General features: G+C 63.0%; 1 protein-coding gene across 2 annotated transcripts; it reads right to left on the bottom strand.

Moving 5' to 3' along the window:
• Window positions 1–961: 961 nt before the first annotated feature.
• MICALL2 (MICAL like 2) lies at window positions 962–20,700 on the bottom strand. Of its 2 annotated transcripts, none has more exons than XM_077758785.1 (17): window positions 20,510–20,700; window positions 13,918–13,966; window positions 12,045–12,186; window positions 11,004–11,191; window positions 10,132–10,247; window positions 8,512–9,228; window positions 6,810–7,078; window positions 5,745–5,838; window positions 4,814–4,974; window positions 4,260–4,424; window positions 3,656–3,720; window positions 3,457–3,577; window positions 3,220–3,310; window positions 3,010–3,083; window positions 2,212–2,326; window positions 1,501–1,547; window positions 962–1,158 (listed from the first exon to the last, which is right to left on the bottom strand). In XM_077758785.1, exons 1-17 carry the CDS (start codon window positions 20,650–20,652, stop codon window positions 1,064–1,066), a joined length of 2,652 nt encoding a protein of 883 aa, XP_077614911.1. In that variant the 5' UTR covers window positions 20,653–20,700; the 3' UTR covers window positions 962–1,063. The 2 variants fall into 2 exon arrangements, with proteins under 2 accessions (XP_077614911.1, XP_077614912.1); XM_077758786.1 differs by having other exon boundaries at window positions 3,457–3,550.
• Between the last annotated feature and the right edge of the window lie 2,593 nt (window positions 20,701–23,293).

Below are 23,293 nucleotides of genomic sequence, written 5' to 3'. Positions count from 1 at the left end.
GGATGGGAGGGCAAGTGGGAGGCCTCCCGGCTGCTCCGCCACCACCGTTGGTCCGGAAGCGCCCCCATGGCCCTGTCCATCCTCACAGCCCACTTGCAGCCGAGATGTCGGTCATCAAAACTCAGAGAGGCAGGGCCTTGCCGGAGGCCACAGAGCTGAGCCTTCCTGCACCATCTCTGTACCAGGTAGCCGCCCTCCTGTCCCATGTCACACTTCAAACTCAAGTCCCAAGAGTCCCTGGCTGAGACCCACCAGAGCCCTGTAAAGGCACAGGATGAGTGGGAGCTTGGTGGGGCCCCAGCACAGCCAGGGTCTCCTGCTCTGTCCTTACTGGGGCCCGTGGGGTGTCGACCCTGTCTGTCACCAGGCCGGGGAGCGTCGGTGCTATGGCGGTGCCGAGGGCCTGCCAGGACCGCCCGGTGGGCTCCCGCGGTGGCTGGAGACAGAACAGAGACATGCTAACTCACAAACGGGGAGACTGAGGCCCAAAGGAGAAGTTACTCTCCCAGCCACCCTGGTGCAGGCAGTGCTGGGCAAGGACTCTGGGTGAGGTGCCCCCCCTTCGGCCTTCTCTGCCTCGACTGCCTTCACTCCACCGGAGGTCTGGAAGGGCAGTGAGCCCCACTGGGCCTGGGGCAACGATCCTTCGTCCCAGGGCATAGGTCACCTCCACCCTAAAGGCCAAGGTCACAGACCTGGAACTTTGGAGATGGTGTGTGGGGCCCACACCCGAGTGCAGCCAGCACAGACCCGCCTTGTGGCCAGGTCCTGTCCGCACAGCCAGGCCAGGAAGCAGCTAAAACGCCCATCTCTGAGGGTCCAGGCCAACCCAGGGAGGGTCAGCACCAGCTCAAGGCCACAGACACATCCACACTGGCGCAGAACTGGACACTGGCCACGCCCTCCAAGCCAGATGCCAGGCCACCCAGGAGCCCGTGGTAAACAGGAGAGGGACCCAGGCCACATGGTCAGTTTCTTTATTGAGGCACTCAGACTCCACCCCCACGTTCCCACCCTCACGGTGCCCGCCCTGCCTGGGTCAAGGGCGAGGGTGCCAGGCAGCTCACTCGGGGGTCCTGCTTCTGCCCTTCAGGGACCAGATCCTGGACAAGCGGAACTTGGGCTTCTTCCTCTGGTCCCCACTGCTTCTGTGGAGGTCTGGGGGGACAGACACGGAGGACACTGCCCCTGCTGAGAATGTCCTTCCCACCCACCAGAGCCCTCCCTGGGCCCCTGGAGCCTATAGGAAGCCAGGCCCTCCACCCTCCCTTGTGGGAACCACCTATGTGCTGGCCCTTAGAGCCCCCACCGGGACCGGGCACCCCCCTCGCCCCGACCACAGGATCAGGAGCTGATGGGTGGCTCCTCTGAGTGATGGGAAGCTTGTTCCCTTCCGGGGAGCCTTCTGTCCTAAGGCCGCACCTGCCGTACGGAGCCTGGCACCCACCCCATGGAGGCCCGGCCCGACCACTCCCACACCCGCCCTGGCCCCGCAGTTACCCAGATTCTGGATCATGTTCTGTAGCATCTCATCTTCCTCTTGCTCTCTGAAACAGGGGCGGCATGGCGATGAGGGCAGCCTGCCCTCGAGAGGAGGACACCGGGCTGTCCGACTCACACCCGAGCGCCGAGCCCTCTGACATCTATGTCAGTTGCTCTCCCACCTGCCTACCCTCTGGGTGCAGACCCGCATCGGTGACGTGAGGACAGAGCCCTGGAGGACCTGGGCCAGGGCTCCCTCAAGCTCATAGAGTAACATGTTTAAGAACCTTGGCCACTGACTTTGTGGCCTCGACAGGCCTCTCCTTCCCACATGGGGACAGAAACGCCCCTTGGGGATGGTCACGAAGCTGGTGGCCCAGGGCAGCATCGGGAGACACAGGTGGCAGTGTGTAATTAAATAAAAATAAAATGTAAATTTCTTTCCTCGGTCGCGTGGGTCAGAGAAGTGCCTAGGAGCTGCCCGTGGCTGCCCCAGTGAGCCACTCGCAGAACAGAATGCTTCCATCCATGCAAACCCCTGAGGGTCAGGGAACACGGGGCTTGAGGGGCTCTGTCAGGAAGAGCCTCGAAGTCGGGCTGCCTAGGCTGAGTCTGCCCTGGCCTCAGGGCCCCCACCTGCAGTTGCACACGGCAGGATCCGGCTGATAGGGCGGGGGAGGGGTGGGGGTCCTGGCACCTGGCACCTGGGCCCCAAGGCCCCGCCCTCACCTGAGCCGGTCCTCCTCCAGGACATCCACGATGCTGCTGCGGTCGTCCACCGTGTTCACATACTGGCTCAGCAGATCCTGCTCCCGCTGCCGGTCCTGGGGTGACTTCAGACCCTCTGCAGGGACAGCCTGCCTTCAGCGGTGCCCAGCTGTCCCAACCTGCTCAGGGACACAGTGTCCCCACTCCTCCCGGCCAGGCTCCTCCACTGGAGGGGGGGGTTGGGGGCAATGGGGACAGAGTCTGCCCTTCCGCAGTGAACTCCTGGCAATGCTGGACAGATGGAGGGAGGGACGGACGGATGGGTAGATGGATGGATGGACAGATGGATGGGTGGACAGATGGATGAGTGGATGGACAACAAGATCAGAGACCGAGTGCTGCTGCCCCTGCCCCACAGCAAGGAGAGTCAGAGCCGGGACCCCCGGGACCTGAGCCCCAGCCCCAGGCCCTCGGCCACGCCATCCACAATGCCAACAGGCCACGCTTGTGTGCACCCACGTATTAGCTCACTTAATCACTGCAGCTGAAGGGGTTGGAGGCTAGCATCCCCACTTTACAAGCACAGACAGGTTGAGTGCCCTGGCCAAGGACACACAGCCAGGAGTATAGAGGAGCTAAGACTTGACCCTGGGCTCCAGAGCATGTGCCATGACCACAACCCATCAACCTTCCCCCGGGAGCAGGCAGCCAGCCGGAGGCAGGCGGCCGGAAGGGCCTGGGAAGCCCACAGCCAGGCCCACCCCCCGGACTGAGCACCACCCCAGGTGGCCGGGGCCCCCAGCGGCCGGAGGGACGCACCGGGCTTGGCCATCAGCCGCCGCAGCTCCCCAGCCAGGTCCAACTGCTGCTCCGCCAGGCGCTGGTCCTTGGCCCTGCCGAGTTTGACGCAGGCGTGAGGCCCGGCCTGCCTGGCTGGCCTCCCCAGTGCCTGAGCCCAGCCTGCACCAAAAGGAAGTGGCTGTCCAGGAGAGGGCCCTTCCGGAAGGGTGGAAGGGCCACAGCCCTCACCTATATACCAGCTCCGACTCCTGCCTCAGCAACAGCTGCTTCTCATGAATGAGCTGGAACCACTCCACCATGAGCACATCCTCCGAGGCATCTGGGGTGGGGGGTTCGGGATGGGTCAGGCCGGGGCTCATGAGACAGGGCGGCCCGGCCCAGGGCAGCCTGGGGGCCGGGATGGGTCAGGCCGGGACTCGCGGGAGGGGGTGGCCCTGCCCAGGGCAGCCTGTATGCCTGGCTCACCCCCCTCGGCCGCACGCAGACGCTTCTCCAGCTCCACGCCCCTGAGCTCCAGGGTGTCCAGCTGCCTCTCGATGTCCTGCATCTGCTTCTGGATCTCCCAGGGCACGTATTCAGCGGGTGGCTGGATATGAAGGGGTACTGAGGGGCGGTCGGAGAGCCCAGGCCGTATCTCAGCCCACCCACACCCTGGCCCACTCACCATGATGGTGTTGGTCACTCGCTTGCCAGGTGCAGTGGGGCCACTGGCCAAACCCAAGGGCCTCCCTGGAGAAGGGAAGACAAGTCTCCTAGACCTGGGGGAGCTGGGGCCCCAGGCGCCCCGGATGTGGCCTGGAAGGGGACCTGGCCCCCAGTTGCCAGACCAGCCCACCCCCCCACTGGGGATGCCCCCACCCCACCCAGCAGGCCACGAGAAGTACCCGCTGGTGCCGCAGATGGGTGCAGGCACCATGGCAGACCCGGGCCCCAGCCGCCCCCACATCAGCACCCGGACACCTCATCGGGGAAAAGCTGCCAAGAGTGACACTCCATCATCGCCAGGTGAGTCAAGGGCCGGGAGGACCCAGGGCCTCTGTGCAGTCGGCACCCGCAGGGAGGCACTGGGGGCTGAGTCCTGCGGGCCCCGCCACGCCTCACCTCTGCAGAGCTCAGAGTTGCAGGCGTGCCCCAGGCTGCTGCCTTCCCTCTGTTCTGCACCCCATGAGCTCCTCGTCACCCTGCAAACCCCACTAGACACTCCCTCCTCAGATGAGCCCCTTCCTCTGCATTCCACCCAGCATGGGGGCCGGTGTCTCCAGGCTGACCTGGTGGGTCGGGGGCAGGGGGCTTCTCTTTCTCCTTCCAGCTCCGGGCTAAGGCTTCCTGCTCTGGGGGCTCAGGGTGAAGCCAGTCTCCAGAAACGTCCAGGCTGGCAGGGACAGCCAGCTTCCTGCGGCGGCTCGGGGACGGGGATAGGGAGGGGGATGTGGCTGCCGAGGGCAGGGGACACGGTCACATGACAAGCCAGCAGTCTCATTACCCTCCCCCCTACCGCTTCCCTGACCCGGGGCCAACACGGGGTCAGTCCTCATATCCCTGTGCCCATGTCCACCCAGGGAGGGCAGGGTCTGCACCATCGACAGCAAAGGGGCAAATGAGCCCAGTGGGCTGGAGACCCACTCAAGATCATGCAGGAGGTGACACAGGGGCTGGACGTGGGTCCAGGGGCAGCCGAGAGTGTGGGAACAGCCACACTGACACACGCGTACAAGTGTGAAGGCAGGCTCATGCACAGTCGTGCACCATACACGCATGGGCCGCCAGCCCAGACACCAGCTCCTCGTGCACCTGGGGCCCTGGGTTCCCGCCCAGCACTAACCTGAGAGGCTGGGCCCAGTGCTCCCTGCGCTCCGTGTCCTCTCAGGCCCAAGGGGGGCTGGAGAAGTGCGGACGTGCCCCTTGGAGCTCCCAGGGACCTTCCCAGGTGCGTTGCCCGTCCTGGGCTCTCCCAGGACCCGTGGCTCCTTCAGGTCTGGACCCCTAGACAGAGGGCAGGAGGTCGGCCGAGGGGGCCACGGGCCACCCCCCCAGACACTGGAGGCCAGAAAGGAGCCCATGGCGCAGCTCTGGGCTCTGCACCTAACCGACTGTGACCCCCCCCAGAGCACAGGTGTGTGCCCAGATCGGTGGGTGTGAGCACGTGCTCAGGTGCCCGCAGCCAATGCACCCCAGGGCCCAGACACCCACCCAGGACCCCGGTGTGCTGCCTGCCCGTGGGCGCTCTACTAGGCATGGGGCAGCTGCTCTGTCCAGGTGACCCTGGACTGGTGCACATGACTGTCTGGCTGGGGCACCTATGGCCTCATTCAGGGAAGGCTGTGGCAGCCTTTTCCTCCTGGTCCCAACCGAGCCACTTCCCCACTCTGGGCTCAGGTCCGACGGGCTCTCATCTCCTCGGCCGCCAAGGCTGGCTCAGGTGAGTGAGGGTCCCGGCCCCCAGTGGACCCTCCCTGCAACCGCCCACCCTCCCAACTTTCTAGCTACATGAAGGGAAAGCAGGCCAGTGTGACTGCCCCGCCCCCTCAGGTCGATGTGACTGTCCCCAACTCACTCAGGCTGGTGTGACCTGGCTTCTGCTACAGCAGAAAATTCCAGGCAGCCATGCACACACCCCTCGTGTGGGTGTGTCAGTCGGCCCCAGTGCTAGCCCTGGGACACGGGCTGCTGCCCAGGCTCCGTGAGTGCAAACCCACAAGCCCAGGTGCGGGTCCAGGTGTGCCCCTCCCCCCTGAGCCCTGCCCACCCCTCACCTCTCAGCAGGGTTTTTCTTCTCCACAGGTTTCAGGCGGGCCCTCCATCCCGCTGGCCCGTCCTCCTGGCCTTCCTGGGGGCTGGCACTCGGGCCTAGGTGATGGCAGGGATGCAGGTCATGGGGGGGTTCTGGGTACGGGGGTCTGCTGGGAAAGGCTGGTTCTCACCAGCCCCACTGCCGGCCCCCTTGGTGCCTGCAGAGCAGCCTGACCCGCGGGAAGGAGTCCGGTTGGGAATCGTGCTCGGGACTCAAGCCTGACCACCTGTGCTGTGTGTGCCCAGGGGAATCACTCCCCTCTCTGAGCCTCCACTTCCCCGGCTTCCAAATGGGTGAGGGCGTGGCCAGGTGAGGCCCATGGATGCCGAGCGAGCTGTGGTTTGCTGGCTGTACAGCTAAGCTGTGACGGCCAGTCCTCAGGCCTCCTTGGCTCCGAACAGAGCGGCTTTCATGATGGCGGCTCCGCCAAAGGAACGAGCTGGGCAAAGACCTTTGCACGAGGTGTTCCCTGAGCCCAACTCAGCACCGAGACGTCCAGGTGCCCACGAAAGAGCCAACTGCACCATTACCGCAGAAAAGCGGGTAGAGCAGCCCCAGGAATGTGGGGCCAGGAAACAAGCTGTCCAAAGGGCCTGCAGGAGGGTCCCCGTGTCCAGGGGCCTCAGGACCCTCGGAGCGCAGGGGCACCATCGTCGGGACGGACGTGATCGGGAACGGTGGATGCAAAGCCTCTTGGGAGACGGTGACCCCGTGACGAGGGCAGAGCAGAAGCATGGTAGCTGCCCGCCCACTGCCACTGCCACTGGGGACGCAGCGCTAACAGGCTGCGGGGGCAGGCCGGGTGAGGGGTGACCATCATGCCACGCAATGTCAAGAGACATGTGCCACCACAGAATCGGAGTGAGGTGGCCCTGGGAGGGCACAAGAATGGTGGGCGCCAAGGCGCAGCATGCATGATGGCGACGCTGACATGAACCAGCAGACAGCAGGCCGGGGAGCACAGTAGCAGACCGGGCACACCCGCGCACCGACCACCCCGCCCCGCCCCGCATCCGGGAGCTCTTACCCTTTGCCTGCGGGACCTCCAGCTTTAGCTTGGAGCCAGCACCCGCCTTGCCGACCCCTGAGGACACAGGTGAGCTCTTCGTGCCCGCCTGGGGTGGTGTGGATGCCCGTGAGGTGGTGCCCCCACTTAGGGGGGCTGGTGGCTCAGTCCTTGCAGGGGGACTAAGGGCTTGGGGAGATGCCAGCTGTGACAGCTTGGCCAGTGGACTTGCTCGTGGCCCTTCTGTTCTGGTGTAGGATTTCAGAGCAGGGGAGGTGACAGGGGAGGGCCTATGGTGAGAGAGGAGGCATCAGGCACAGGTGGATCCAGGAACCCTTCCCTCTAGGACCCTCAGGCAGAAGCCCCTCAGCCTCCCCTGGCAGCTGGGTCCTAATACCCACCCTCCTAGGGAGACAGACAGCCCGTCCGAGAGACAGGCCAAGGGCACCCACTTCTGACACGTGTATATTGGCACCTGGTTTTACCTTCCTGTCTAATTCTGGCAATAGCTGAGATTAAAATGCCCCAGAACACACCTCTCATGGGGCATGGGATGGGCCCCAGCCACAGCCCTGCCTTCCATCTACCTGCCTAGAAGCGCTGCCCAGAGCCGAGGGCCAGCCAGGCCTGCCTACCCCGCCTGCCCTCAGCAACAGGCGCAAGCCCCTCCACATGGCTGCCTGCCCATCACTGGGCCACCCCACAGCCCCTGGGGCGCACCTGTGTACAGGAAGTAGGGCTGCGGGTGCTCCCTCCAGCCAGGAGTGCTGCTCTGCACCCAGTTCTCTGAAGCCACTTGCTCCGCCCCTGCTCTCTGGGCCCAGGATGGCCAGGAGAGCTGGGCCCTGCCCTAGGCAGACAGCCGGACAGAGCCCCCCGCATGCAGAGCCCTCACATGGCCATGCAGCCTTGGCCCCCAGGTGCCCGGACACCCCAGGGCGGCAGCAGCAGGGGTGGGCTCGGCCTCCCTGAGCACCACCAGCTGACCCAGAGGGGCCAGGCAGCTCCAGGCCAGAATGCTCCCCCCACAATGAGGGGCAGCACGAGGCGGCGGGCACAGTGCCGGCAGCCAGCCTGGCATGCAGTCCCCTTACTCACTAGGTCACTGCCGTGTGCCGAATGGTGTCCCCCCCAAACTCAGGTCTACTCGGAAGCCCAGAGTGTGGCCTCATTTGGAAAGAATCTTTGCAGATGTAACCAAGGTTAGATGAGGTCATCCTGGATTAGGGTGGCCCTAAGTCCAGTGATGGGTGTCCTTATAAGAGACAGAAAGGTGGAAGACAGACACAGGGAAGAGGCGGGCTGGGTGGCCCTGGAGGCTGAGACAGAGGGTGTGGCCACAAGCTGTGAACACAGGGTCACCAGGAGCTGGAGGAGGCAGGAAGGACCCTTCCCGAGGGCCCTGGGGGGAGCGCCCACCTCAAGTTTAGCCTTCCAGCCTCAGGAACTGGGAGAGAACAATTTTGTGTGATGTGTGTCTGGTGTACAACACGGGCCAGGAGGCTGAGCTCCACCCAGGCCAGACACGATTCGGGGACTACTCACAGCCTCTGGTACCCCATCGGGTGTCCTCAGGGTGTGCCATGTAGCGGCCCCCAAGAGTGTGTCCACCATGCCCCCCTCCTGCCGACCTCCAGGCGCTTTGGGTCCCATCTCATTCTCCCATTTCCCACCTGAGGAAACAGGCCTGGAACCCTCCTTGGCTGCCCCAGCCCCCACCCACCTGCCAGGCTCCTGAGTGCCGGTGTCCCTGGGCCCTGGCAGGGCCTTTTGCAGGAAGCTCCGTGCCTGCTCCCTGCTGCTGTCCCCAGAAGTCACATCCGCAGGAGCTGGGGCCCTGCCAGCTGGGCCAAGGCAGGGGGCGGCTCCAGGCGTCTGGAAGAAATTCTCCCGGGCCTGCTGTGCCCTGGAGGCCGATGGGGGCCTGTCTGGGGTGTCTGCCAGGCCTGGAGATGCCGGGCCCAACCTGAGCTTGGTCTGGGGGGCTGCCACCTGGGGGATCACCCGGCCTTGTGGGGTGGCTGGGCAAGAGTCTGGGGTGCTCGGGGTTGTGTCCTGTAGCAGTGAGGACCACCCTCTTGGGGAACTGTTGGCCACACGCATGCTGGCTTTGCCCCCCAGGGGGCCCGCTGAGGACTTGGCTGTGTGCACATGGGAGGAGTTGGTGGCTCGAGGGTCAGCTGTGGTGGGGGTGACACCTTTGGGAGTTGTGTTGGCCTTGGGTCCTGTGTCTCTGTGCTCATTGGCCTCCAGGGCCTTCCCCGGGGTTCTGGGCGGCTTGGAGTCCGAGGGGCCGGCCCTTGGCTGTCGGGGGGCCAGGACCTGCCACGTGGGCCCTGCAGGGGCGGCTTCGGGGTGGTGGCTGGAGCACACGAAGACGCCGGGCTCAGCAGTGGCCCTGTAGGCCCCCGAATGCAGTGTGTTGGAGCACTGCTTACACCTGGTGCAGGCAGAGGAAGAGCCATAAGCAGGCTCCGGGCCGGCATGCACGCCTTCATTCACATACACTCCCAGGAGCGCACACTCGTGGATCCCCACATCTGCTCGTTCAACACACACCTCTCCTCACACGTGGTAACCACCTGAGTCACAGACTCCACGAGGACCCCGGATACCCAGAAAGGGTCTCTGCCTGTCAGCACACACGCACATGTGCACAGGGGCACATGTGTACACACTTGTGCATATGTGCCCAGGCACACACAGGTGCTTACAAATGCGTATGCATGTACGTGCACACACATGTGCAGACACACACGCATGCTCACAAATGTGCATGTACATGCACTTACGTGTGTACAGGAGCATACCCGTATTGGCAAATGCACACGTGTGTGCACACATATGCACAGGGACACACTCACAAATGTGCATGTATGTACATGAACACACATGTATAGGTACACACATGCTCGCAAATGCATACGTGTGCACATGCAGACATGTGTACAGGCAAACACGCTCACAAGTGCACACGTGTGTACACACACATGCACCGGTGCACATGTGCGTACACTCGTGTACACACACATGCAAGCGCACACATGTGCAGATGCACACAGGCTCGCAAATGTATATGCATGTACACACATACACAGATGCACACTCACAAATGCACACATGTACACATATGCATACATGCACAGGCACACACACACACTTCCAAATGTACACGTGTGTCCACACATGCACAGCTGTGCACAGGTGCACACATACTTGCAAATGCACACATACATGCATGCAAGCACAGGCAAGCACGCATGCATGCTCACAAATGTGCACGTGTACAGGCGTGCACACTCACGTGCACAGGTGCACACGCATGCACACTCACAGGACCCACCTGAAGCAGCTCCGGTGGTAGAGCTTCCCATCAGCCAGGTGTCGCTGAACAAGGTGCACGTGCTTGCCGCAGACCCCACAGGTGCTGCTGACGGAGCTGCCCGCCGAGGCCTGGCCCTTGGGAGGGGTGCCAGCGGACATTTCCAAGCCCCCACCACTGGCCAGGGCAGGTGGCATGCCCACCCTCCCTCCTAACAGCTGCCACATCGGCAGGCAAGAAGACCCCACTGTGTGGACCAGGGAGCTGAGCCCCCAAGGAGAGCTGCCCGCCAGGCACAGCCAGGATGGCCCACGCCCAGGCCGGCTGGACTCCCAAGTTCAGGGTCTGGGGCCAAGGAGAGGGGCTTTAGGGACCTGGCCTAGAGGGTCTGGAGTAACAGGGGACAGATTCCAGCCCTCTTGCTGCCGCTGCCCGCCGCCCCCCCCCAACCCTCCCCTCAGGGCAGCAATCGTAAGTCTGGGGCCAAATCCACTCCAGTCCCTCAGACAGCAGGGGGAGCCCAACTACAGGATGTCACTCATCCTCCGTCCGAACCCTGGACAGGCAGGAAGGACACACCCAAGGTTCTTTCCTGACCCACCTGGGAGGCGAGGCCAGAAATGGCTCGGGAGCCCAGAAAGGTGTGGATTCAAGGTTCTAGCTCTGCTCAGCCTGCATGACCTTCCTGGGGCTGTTTACCTATCTGTACAATGGGGATCATATCCCAACCCCACAGGATTGAAGGAGCTTGTGGAGCCAATCCCGGTGGCTTCCTGATAAATAGCAGCTGAGGCTGTGCCAGGGACCCAAGGGTCCCCCATCCCAGGTCCCCAGGGCGTAAAGGTCACATTCAGTCCCAAGAGCCAGAAGGAAGGCAGGGCCAGGGTGCTTACAGTCTTTGGCAGGGGGCGCTCTGAGCTCCCATCGTTCCACTGGACAGCGGGCTTTGTGCTAGCTGGAGACAGCGGCTGACCCTGGGCTGGGGTGGGTGAGGGCCTGGCCGGCTGGGATGGGGTCTTCTTCCCAGACGGTTCCTCATCGGAGCCTGACGGGGGCCTCTTGATACCAGCCATGCCCCCAACTGGCACGAGACACAGGGGTCAGGCCCTGAAAGCATCAGGGCCCCCCCTGCTCTGGGCCCCCTGCAGGTGCCAGAGCCCACCACGGGCCCTGCAGCTGGGGGTGCTGGGATGGGCAGCTCCTGCTGCTATGGGGCCTGGGAGGCGCAGCCCCAGCAACCACAAGTGCACATTCCCAGCAGGGCCTGGACTCACCCACGCCCCTCCCCTCTGGCTCTGAGAGCCCTCATCCGGGGTCAGGAGAAACGGGACTTTTCTGTTTCCCCACAAAGTGGAAATATCAAGGCGGGGCTGGTCCTGTGCCCAGAGTTGTTCCGGGGATTCCTACGGCTGGACTAGGAATGTGGGGGGAGGGGAGGGGCTGAGCCTCAGGGTGCACAAAGCAGCCCGAATCAAGTCCCTTGGGCCCGGCCTCCACCCACCCACCCATCCTGCCTGGAGGCCCCACCCGGCCAGGGCCAGCCTGGTGTCTATAAGGCCAAATGTCAGGACCAAATGCGGGGGGGTGGGGACCTCTGGAGTCAGACCTGAGAGCCCATCCTGGGGTCAGATTTGCGGGCACAGGCTCCAGAAGTGCAGATGGGCAAACTGAGGCCCAGAGGGGAAGGAAAAGTAAGATCTGGGTTCATGCATTCAGTGGACAAGTGGGTGTGGGGCCTGGGGCCCCTGCTCAACCCTGGCAGCATCACAGTGGTGGGGGGGCCCCTGCTCCCCCTCAGAGGAACCATTAGGCTCATGGGGGGCTCCACATGTGTGGCACCAGAGGGGCCACCCTGCCCACTACCCGCACCCTTCCCCGGGCAATGCTGGGGGCCGGTGCTGAGCTGACCAGGGAGGCCTCCAGCCCCGACTCACTGGGGGAACGTCCGTGGAAGTAGTTGTAGTACTGTGACACATAGGTCAGTATGCTCAGCCGGTCAGGCACCTTCAGGGCCACCATGTCCTCAGCGTCCAGCAGGGCTGGGATGCCCAGCTGCTCCTCGGCCACACGGAAGGCCTTGGGGGGGAGTGGGAGTGGTTAGCACGGGTGGTCTGGGAGGAGGCCCTCTCAGCCAGGCCACCAAGCTCCTCCAGGAAAAAGGCCAGAAACCCAGTCGGGCCCAGAAAGGTCTGGGTTCAAGGTTCAAGGCCTGTTCAGGCATGGCCTCCCTGAGCCTCAGTTTTTCCATCTGTACAATGGGGTTCATATCATGAACAGGCAGGATTGAGGTTGCTGGAGAGCTGGTCCTGGCCTTGGCCCATCTGGCATCTCCTACCTGTAGGTGCCCATCCCTCACCTGACCACCTTCAAGACCCCATCTGGACCCTTCCCCTAGACTACTGTGACCCCTCGCTGTGTCTGAGGGTGACACCTCGGTCTTTAGGTGTCCAAAATGGGGCTCCCAGGCCCATAGGCCGTCCAGTGGTGATGTCCATCCATACTCAGGTCAAAGACCTCCAATCTCTTTTGACTCCCCTTCAAAATACACCCCAAATCTGACTCCTCCTGCTGTCACCATTGTCTTCTCACCACCCACTCTGCTGTCAACATAAACCCTGCAGACCCCGATTTCAGCCAGCACAGCAGCCCTCAGAGAGGAGCCAAGTGCTTCCCATGCCCTCCTCCAGCCATACCCTCACCATTCCAGCCACCCACCCACTCTGATCCGGCCACGCCCCCACTGTTTCGGTCACGCCCTCACTCTGTTTAGGCCGCGCCCCCACTCTATTCTGGTCACACTCTCACTGTTCCGGTCACACCCCCACTCTGTTCTGGCCACGCCCCCCCTTGCTGTTTCTCCTATCCTAGCCAGGGGCCCTCCTGCCCAGCGCCCTTGCCCCTGGCAGTACCCCCACCAGGCATGCCCCTCCTCCAAGAGTCCATGGGGCTCCATCCTCACTCACAGAGGCCTGCCCTGCCCTCCTCACGAAGACCATGGCTGCACACTCCTCCACTCCGTTGTCCCCAAGTGGTCACTGCCACAGAGGCGCTCTAGCACCCCAACACAACTTTCTGCAAGGATGGACCAGCTCTAGTCCAAGCTGCCCAACGTGAGTGTTTGCAGTGTGGACAGTGCAGCCGAGAAACTAAGTCTGTCATCTTATTTCATCTTAATTATGTTAAACTCAAATTGAAATCGTCCCTGAGCCAAGCAGGGATTGCATGGGACACACAGCTTTGACCAGCAGTGCTCGGTCTGTCACCTCCACTGGAGAGCCAGCCCTGGACCAGTGGCCTCAGGGCCTGTGTCTGCCCCTCTGGGCATCAGCCCGTAGCGATAATGGGGCTTATTCTGCAGCAAAGAAACTGAGGCAGGGACAGGGCAGGGCCTGGCCAGCTGACAGTGGGCCGCAGGCAGTGTGTTTGAGACCCTGGAGGCCAGGCTGCCAAGTGGGCTCAGGGCCATTGTTCCCCACAGGGTGGGGAAGGGCCAAGCCAAGGGCCCCGTCCTCCCAGAGCCACCTCTGGACCCTGCTCAGCCACTTGCAACCCCTTCCTCCCCCGAAAGGAAAAAGGGGGATGGGAGGGCCTGGGCACCAGATTGGAGGCTACATCTGGTTGGGGGTCACCCGGCTCAGGACCAGCTGCAGAACTCGGCAGCGTGTCTCCATCCTCCGTGTGCTCATATACCCCGGCAGCGACTACTGCAGCTGCCCCGGAGGTGCCTGAGGGTGGTCCATGGGACCTGGGTGCCGGCATAGGGCAGGCCCACCAAGCCGGCTTTGAGTCAGGAACGCGGGCACTCACCAGTTGGTTGTTCTCATAAATGTTTTCCTTCCTGAGAGCATCGAAGTTTCTGGAAGGTAAAAATACAGGTGTCCAAAGCAGCTAAGAGGTGATCTTGCTGAAACAGGGAAACCGAGGCCAGGAGTGGCAGCTGGGAAGGAGGTCACACAGCAGCCACGAATGGGCTCACTGGCCCAGCCTGGATAGTGGGCCTTTCTGGGGAGGCCAAGAGTAAAGCCAACATCCAGACACTGAGGCAACCCCCACACCAGCACCAGGCTGGCCCCGGGACTCGGCACCCACACCCAACTTGGGTGCATCTCAGCCCGTCACACCCCTGCAGGGTCTCTCAGAGCAGAAAACACAGCTGGGCCCAGCAGGCATTCAGCCGGGTGCAGGCTGACATTTCCAGGAAGGACCGCTCAAACACCCATCTGTCTGTCCTCTGCTGTCCGTGGGGCCCTCAACGGCAGTTTTGCCCCTTCAGTGTGCACTGGACTGTTTTGGAAGCCCTGCAGTGTGAGGAAGGGCTCTGGCTGAGATCTGGGTCGACTCAGCCAAGCTGCACCATGGGACCCTAGGGGAGCCCTGTCCTCTCCCAGGACACAGTGCTCGTCTGAGAGGGGGGGCGGCAGCTTCTGACCGCAGGCTGGGGGGCCTGGCTGCGGCGGGTCCCAGCAGAGCAGGGCGGGGGCCCCAGGCCACTCAGCAGGGAGCGGATGGGGCTGCAGTTGACCCACCTCCCTCCTAGGAGGCCCCTGCCGGCCTCCAGCCGCACTTCCATCACCCTGGCTGGCTTTGGGGAAAGCTCACCATTTCCGCTCCGACCACCTCCCAGGTAACGTGTTCCAGATGCTAAGACCACCCCGTGAGCACAGAGGGTGCTTTTGTGCAAGGACAAGATGGCAGGCAGCTGTCTCCAGGTGGACACATGGCCAGAGGGGGCAGGTGTGGCACCCTCCTGCTTTATCAGTGCAGCTGCATGCGCATGTCACCCTGGGTCTGTCCCACCAGTGTCCACAGCACGGGGAGCAGCCCGTCTCCATCCATCGCCCCAAGAGGTTCTCGGCAAGCCCCGGCCTCTGTCCTCAGGGGCTCCCCTCCCTCCCCCACCCCATCCCTTTGAAAGTTCAATCTCTTTTCCAGACCTGCCCCGGGTCACTGACCGAAACGGCCGCATCTCAGCAAGATGCCCTCGTGGCGGGAGGGCAGGGTCACAAGCTTTGTTTTGTCTCCAAACACGCAGGAGAAGGAGGCCCCCTGCCCCCTGCATCTGCCGTGGGGAGGAGGCTGCAGCGGCTGCATCCGGTGGATTCCGTGGGGGACCTCCCTTCCCCCAGACCCTAAGCGAGCATCTCAGTGCTCTGAGCAGGTCCCGGCGCCCATGACAGTGGTGCTAGCCCCCACTGAGCAGGGTCAAGGGTGTGTACGTTGGAAGCTGCAGAAAGAATTGCCCTTCCACTCAAGTTCAAGGGCCATCACCCCTCAGGACCCTGTCCTAGCCGCTTCCCTGGGCCCTGAAGGCCTTCACAGTGGGGCTGGACCACCCTGGCCAGTCTCATGGCTACCATAGCTTTCCTGAACCAAGCTCCCTGCCGAGGGTCCTGCCCTCCCAGCCTCCCAAGCTTGGCTCTCGCTGTTCCCAGCGCCCGGAACACACTTTCCCTGCCTGACACGCCCCATCGGGCCCCTCCCCGCAGGCACCCTGCAGGTCCCCGAGAGGACACTTCTCTGCCTCTGGCTAGCGGCCATATGAGCTCACATCCCCCTCGGCATGGGGTTCGGCCGGCATCGCCTTTGTCCCTGAGGGCTGCCCGGCCCGGAGCTCTGGGCCGGCCTGGACTGAGCTGCCTTGCAAACCCCTTCAGGGAAAGCCAAGTAGAGACCACACCCGTCCCTCTCAGGAAGCCCAGCGTGACCGGCTTTCCGCCATCAGGGGGGACTCCTGTTAAGATGGGCTGAACCGTGCCCCCCACCCAGAAGGATCCATTGGAGTCGTCACCCCCGGGGCCTCCAAATGAGACCTTCTCTGGAAACAGGGTATTTATAACAGAATCCATTGAAAATGAGGTCAGCAGGGTGGGCCCGATCCATGGTGGCTGGTGTCTTTATAAAAGGGGAAATCAGGACACAGACGTGCACAAAGGGGAGACGGATGGCGGTCTACCAGCCCAGGGGGAGAGGCCTGGAGCCTCGGGAGGAGGCCGTCCTCAGGCACCAGACTCGGTGCCTCCTAGGACACAGCTTTGGCCAGCCCTCCGGGAGGTGGCCTACCCGCTCTCTGGCTGTGCCAGGAGTGGCTGCCTCTCGGGGAGGCGGCTACGACCTAGGAAACCCCGCACTGGACGGCCTGTGGCCTGGGGCACCCCCAAGTTAGATCATGTTTTAGTCAAACTCCTATAATTTGAATTCAGGTTCTTTCTGGTAAAAGTCCAAGGTACCTGCATACAGCTGGCACTCTGTAAATGCTCGCTGATGCATGAATTCTTCCAATGCTTGCCAAGTGAGGGGGCTTTTGAGGCGTCCAACTATTCTTTCAGCATGAGCCAGTGAACGCACCGGTTGGGTCTACATGGGCGTCGTGTAAACGCTGACCCATCATCTGCCGTGTGCCCCGGGGCCAGCGTGTGCGCAGCCTGAGCCCGGCCCAGAGAGCCTGAGGCACGGCCCCTCCCCTGGCCACAGCCGACCCACACTGTTGACCTCACACTACTGAGCCAGCCAGACTCCTGCCCCCAGGCTTTGGGGGCTCTTGGGAATGTGTACCCCTTCCAAATTCCTGGAGAGCTGACCTCACCCTGTTTATTTCCCAGAATGAAACAGCCCTGCGGGGGGGTGGGTGCTGGGCTGGGAAGGCACCTTTTCCGGGCACCCCCAGCACATCTGGAGTTAATCCCAGTGGGAAGGGGAGCAGACAGGAAGAGGGGAGACACAGAGATGGAGAGGGACAGAGACAAGACAAGCCACACGGCAGAGGGGAGGGAGGCACAAGGTAGAGGCTGGCACAGACCTCGGGACATGGGACATGACAAGGCGTCCGAGGCCCCAGGAAGAAGGGTCTGGGGTGGGTGCAGGGCCCAGGCCCCACCCTCCTTGCACCTGGTGGGCCAGTGAGATGCCTCAGCCTTGGCTACCAGGCCAGAGCAAACCCTGACCCCCAGCCTGGGCCCAGGGCAGGGCCTGGCCAGGAGAGTCAGACCCAGGCTCCCGAGGCAGCCTGAGTAGGGCAATCACAGGGTGCCCACAGCCCCCACTGTGTCCATTCTGGAGAGTCTGGCCAGAAGGCGGCAGAGGGGGGACCGGGCAGCAGGCCCTCGGGCTGGGGAACAGAAGGCCTCTGTCCCCAGGCAGCTTCCTGCTGGCCAAGAGGCTGGCGTGGGAGGGGAGGCCAGCCTGGCGGCTTGGGCCAAGCCCACCCTCTGCTCTGGCCCAGGAAGGGAAACAGGGCTGTCTCTGAGTGTCTGCGTGGGGGCCCCTCCTGAGTCTGGACTCTGTGCAGGTCTCAGCCCTGCCATGGCCAGGGAGAGCACCCACAGCCCTGACACCTGGCACCGGCCTCTCAGGCTGGAGGGACCTGGAGAGAGATCCAGTGCCCCTCCCTGTGGGCCTGAGTGGTTGAGAGACGCTTCGAGTCTGCAGCCGAAGCCCCACTCGCCGACATACTGCCCTGGCCCCTCTATGCCCCCTGTGGACTGTCCGGAAGTAGGAGCCCAAGGAAGCCCTGTGCTTGTGCCTGCTGCCCAGAAGGGCTCCTGCCCCTCTTCCTGGCAGGAGCCCCCACTCCCGCCTTTCCCCTGAAGATCTCAGCACCCCACCCTGGTCAGCTCGGAAGGAGAAGGAGCCCAGCCACATGCTCCGGCCTTTACAGGTTTACTGCCCCGAGGTGGGAAGGGGGTTGTTTGTTCTGGGCGGCTCGGCGCTCACCTGACTGCTGGGCAGAGGTGGCATTGCCAGGGAAAGAGACCGAGGGCAGAGCGGCGGGCACCACGGGTGGGCACCATGAGCGGGCACCTGGGGCGGGCACCCTTGAGGCCAATATGAGAGACCCTACAACCGAGAGAGGCCCAGGCTGGTGCCGCCCGGCTAACTCCCGGTGGGGCATCCCTGGGTGAGCCCGCCCCCCGAACCCGTGCTCAATCTCCCAGGGTCCCTACAGGGCCACCAGCAGGTCACGCGTGCCTCCTGGAGCAGGGCCGCATGATCTCGTGGGCAGAGGCAGAGGCAGACTTAGCACCAGAGCAGCACCGTGGCCACCTGTCTGGCTTGGTGCCCGGCTCCTTCACAGCTGCTCCCGAGGAGGCGGCAGGGAGGAAGCGGCTTCCGCACAGCAGGAAGGCTGGAGATGAGGCGCAGGCAAGGACTTCCTGGTGGCAAAGTCAGGAGACACGGGGCCGGATGTCCACTCCCCTGCCACCAGAGGGTCTCTGAAGGACAGGGAGCCTGGAGGGACTTGCCCCCAGTCTGGGCTTGGAGGCGCCCCTAGGAGTATGGCACCCCACACCTGTTCTTCACTGATATCCCCCCTTCCTGCACCCCTGGCCTCCTCCCCTCCCCACTGCACACAGGGACCTGCAGGGCCCCTGCCTTGCCATGACACTTACCAAACTCCTGCTGTATCTCCTGAGCCCCAAGTGCAAGCCCTTAACTATAGCTCCATCTATACCAACTATGTGCTCATATCTACCACGCACCTGTCCTGTGCCAGATGCAGTTCCAGGCACTCAGGATAAGCAGTGAACAAAAAAGACATCCCACCCTCCTGGACCTACAAGTCCCATGGGGACAGATGGACATTAACCAAGGCAGCAGTGACTTGAGATTAGTGACCAGATGCCCTCAATGCCACTCCCTGAGGCAGGGGCCAAGTCCGTTGTATTCAGTATGCAGGGTAGGGTACACAGCAGACACTCATTAACAGTTAAATGAACAGTTATATGATGCCTGCCTGTGCCAGCGTGGTACACACCCACATATGCAAGCCTGGGCAGTGCATGATGGGACAGGCTCACGCACCACACACACACACACACACACACACACACACACACACACAGGCCTCCAACCCAGCACTGCTAGAAGCTCCAGGGGCTCGGAAAAGCCCCAAATCCCCAGTTACACCCGTGGTGTGGTCCCAGGGCTCCTGGCCAGCAGATGCTCGTACCTATTTCCCTACAATTGCAGGCTTGTGCTGATCCATCCAGGCTGCCTGGGCTCAGTCCCCAGCCAGCCTCACCAGGGACCCTGTCTGCACCCACGGAGGGCTCAGTCTGCCCACCTCCTCTCCTGCTCCCATCCCAGCCCACCTCCCCGTCAAAGCTCAGCTTAGCGTGTTCGCTGTGGAAGCACATTCTGCACAACGTCTTCTGCCTCTAAGGGTAACAGAGGCGCGTCCCTGGGCAGGGGGCAGACACTGCTGCCTAAGGGCCACATGGGACGGCTCGCCCTGAAGCTCCACAAATGCATTTCACAACCTTGGGCCGCAGGAAGGCTGGAAGCAGGAAATACGGGTAGGCCTCTTTCTCAACCCTAGCTTCCCGGTAGAGTGCCTGGGACTATAGGTCACATCTGGGTGCCGGAGGGGAGCCCCAAGTGCTGGCCGTGGCTCTGCAGATTTGCTCTGTAACCTGAACAAGGGTGTCTCATCTCTGGGCCTCAGTTCCCCCATATGTAAAGAAAAAGGCCTTGGTGAGGAACTGTCTCTGGCCCCACCCAACCCCTGACTTCCCTGGCAACCATATGCCCCCCGCTACCCCTGGATCCAGTGACGATTTCTCAGAGTGCTTTTAAACACGTTTTTTCCAGGAGGCAGGTGGCCTTCTGGGGACAGACTTGCTGAGCCCTAATCCACCCAGTCATGGCACCCTCCCTTGTTAGCTTTACCACCTCAAGCTGGGGGCTAGGCCCTCATCACACAGAGCTCTGTCCCAGCAATCTGGGTCCCAGCCACCCAGCCAGAGCATTGGCTGCGTGAATAATCGATGGAGTGGGTCCAGGGTGGGGACAAGATCCAGCAACAAGTGCCAGCCCCAACTCCAAGACCCTCCTGGGGGGAGTCGCCCTAGTCCCCTCCCCTGCCCACGTGTCTTGGGTCTGGAGGATGGGAGCTCAGCCTCCATCTGTACACTGTCACCCTAGGGTGCCCAGGCAGGCCTGCCCCACAAGAGCGGGAAAGTCTGGGGCTTCCAGCTCTGCATCGGTGCCTCCCCCACAGCACCCCTGGGCTGCATTCCTAAAGGTGCCTGGACCTGCTGGGGCAGGGTCAAGGGCATAGTGCCCTTGAAGCTCTGAGCGACCCTTCACCGCCTGATCTGGTGAGCGGTCCCTGGGGCAGCGGGGTTCTCAGGCGGTGCAGAAGGGCAGCCCCGCCGGCCCTTTCCCAGGGAGACGCGCGGGGAGGAGTGGCTGTGGCCGAAGCCCGGACGCCGGCCTGACTCACGGACTGACTAAGTCAGCGGGGGTGGCCGGCAGGGCTGGCTCCGGCCCAGCTCCACTTGGTGGACGGGCAAACTGAGGCCACCGGGCGGGTCGTGCCCGCAGGACCCCACTCCCCGCAGTCCCCCGCTCCCCGGCGCCAGCAGCCTGGGGCTCAGTTTCCCGCCCGCGGTGCACTCACAAGAGTTCGGGCCGGTGGCGATGCAGGATGGCGCAGAAGGCCAGGCCGTCGCGGAACGACGTGGTCATGTTGGTGATGCTCACGTCGCGGTAGCCCTCGCACTGCTGCCGGCACCACTGTTGCAGCGCCTTGATGGCGGCCATGCGGGCAGCGCGCGCGCCCCGGCGGCTGCGGGGCTCCAACTGCACCTCCGGGNGGTGAGACCACGCCCCTCACCCCTCCTCCCGGGGCCACGGCCCCGCCCCCTACAGGCCCCGCCCCGTCCAGTCCAGAGCACAGACAACTGCCTCGAACAGGCCACGCCCCCTCCAGGGCCCGCCCCGCGAGGCCCAGACCCGCCCGGAGCCACGCCCACCTGCCTCCCCTCTAGCCCTGGGGTCCGGGCCTCCAGGACTCCCGGGCGGCGTCGGACTTTCTTTACAACGCCCCCCGACCCCGCCCTCGTGGAGTAGTGCAGGACAGACAGGGAAGCTGAGGCTAGAAAATGGTGGGGCCCCCGGGCCAGTCTTCGGCCCTGGGCACCCCTGGCCTCCCGGGAGGATACCCCCACCCCCTGCGCGGGAACGCCTCTCGCGTTTCTGGGCTTTCTGAGGTCTTTTCCTCCTGGGTGCTCCTGCTGGCGGGGCTCCAGGCGAGGCTCCGGCCTCTCGGTTTACAGAGGGCGCAGCTGAAGCTGGTGGGGACTACTGTTCCCCACAAGTCTGCCCCCTTGGGCCTGTCGAACAGCCTCGGGCTGTTCCCGGGGCTCCACACCCCTCGGGGGTCCTGAGGCCTGATTCTGATTTTCCACAGGTGCCTCCTGTGGGGCCCCCAGTCACCCGGCCGGCCCCCCTCCACGTTCTCTGTGGAGCTGTGGCCTCACGGGCGGACAGCCGGAAACAGTGGCCAGCAGAAATGTGAAATGACCTCACCCACCCAGCCACCAGGCCCCAAGGCTTGTCCAGACACGGCCCATGGGAAGGAAGGTGTTTCCCCATGATTGGTCCCTGGCAGGGCTGCAGGGTGGCCTCTCTGTGCCCACTGGAAGGAGCAGAAACTGAAGTCTTCCAGGCCAGAGCCAGCGCTTGGCATTCCAGCTCTTTCCTGTGGCCGAGCCTGGAGGGGTGGAAGCCCAGCTGCCTAACCAGGTGAGAGGGGTGTGTGCGGAGGGAACACGCAAGCAGGTGCTGGACAAGGAGCCCCTGGCCCCGGGCTTAAGGCTGGCCTGGCCCACCGCCCTGCCCCCCTTGGGGCTTTCCCAGCTGGAGGACAAAGGATGATGTCGTGCCAGTTTGGCCAGGTGGGTGGCTGGTCCTGAAACCTCGACCCAACAGGGCTTTCCTGACTCCCAGGGCAGCGGCTGGGAGAACTGGAAAAACCAGTGAGGAAGGGAAAGGCCAGTGGGGGCTGGCAGGGGTCCGGCAGACAGGCCTGAGGCCCACCTCTCTCAGAGGGAAGGCCGGGGTGGCCAGAGGTCTAGCTACACTCTTGCCCTGCTCGTCACCATGCGGCCTCCTCTGGGGACAGTGTCTTGGGGAGCACGCTTGTGGCATCCCCACGAGCATGTCATGTCCTTCCATTGGCCCTGTCCCCCTCCTCTAGGACCCCCAAGCCAGGACACCCCTAGCCCACCCACTTCCTGTTGCCCCCCCTCTGGCCACCATAGTCCATCCTTCCCCAGCAGCTGAGGGATCTTTCTAGAGAGCCAGTTGGATAAGCACTTTCCTGCTTGACCTCTGCAGCTCTTGGAATAAAGTCCAGGCCCCTTGTCGGGCCTCCTGGCCCTTATCACCCCTGCCACTCCCTGGCCTCACCCACCCCACACACCACCCCCTTCCCCTTCTGGCCTCAGAGCCTCTGCCCTACTGGTTCCTTGAACTGAGCCACTCCTCCAGGACCCCAAACACGCCCCATCCGTGGCCAGCGCGCAGTGGCCAATGACTCTTTCCTGCCAGCTGCTCGGGCCACAAGCCTGGGGTCCACTCTTCTCCATGCCCACACGTAGTCCAGCAGAAAACCGGCCACAACCAGTGGGTGGGAGCCTGGATTTCTACAGGAACCTTCTAGCAGTACCTCCTCATTTGGTCACCACCTACAATCCATTCTCACAAAATCTGTAACAACAGGGGTGAGGGTGTGCCACCCCTGCCCAAATCCCTCCTCTGCACCCCCACCTCACACATGAGGAAAGCACGGTCCTTATAACGGGCTATGCACCCCTCCCCCCATTGGTGACTTCCCCGCCTCTCCTCCTCCTCCAGCCACCCCTCAGACAGGCTCCTGCTCCTGCCCCAGGGCCTTTGCATTCACTCTTTTCTCTGCCTGGACCAATTTTCTGGCCTCCCTTGCAGGTAGGGGAGGGCCGTGTGACTGAGTTCTGGCTGATGCAGGTGTTATGTACACCCCCAGATTCATCATCTTCCCTGTCTGCTGGCCGCACGCACGGGACGCTGCAGGGCTAGGAGGAGGGCCACCACTGCCCAGGAACAGGTGTATTGGCCTCTGGGTGAAGGGGAGATGAATGCGCACTGGGCTCCGCTGCTAGGAATTGGGGATGTTTGTTACAGCAACTAGCTAGCGTTCCTCTATCCACTGCATGTAGGCAAGCAGAGGTAGAACTGTGCCTGTGACAGCACCCCAATGGGACACCAGTGCCACTCATTCGGTGGTAAAGGAAGGGCCATGTCTTGGTTCAGACAGCAGGAGGGGGCATCCCTGAGGAAGGGAGCATGGCAGCTGAGACCTGAAGGATAAGCACATCTGACGTGGTCGGAGGACAGAAAGAATTTCCCAGACACAGAGAAC

The sequence above is a fragment of the Crocuta crocuta genome, unplaced genomic scaffold, assembly GCF_008692635.1.
Source record: "Crocuta crocuta isolate KB4526 unplaced genomic scaffold, BGI_CrCroc_1.0 scaffold273, whole genome shotgun sequence".
Taxonomy (NCBI): domain Eukaryota; kingdom Metazoa; phylum Chordata; class Mammalia; order Carnivora; family Hyaenidae; genus Crocuta; species Crocuta crocuta.
Note: the sequence above shows the minus strand (reverse complement) of the source record. Positions and strands in the feature narration are given on the sequence as shown.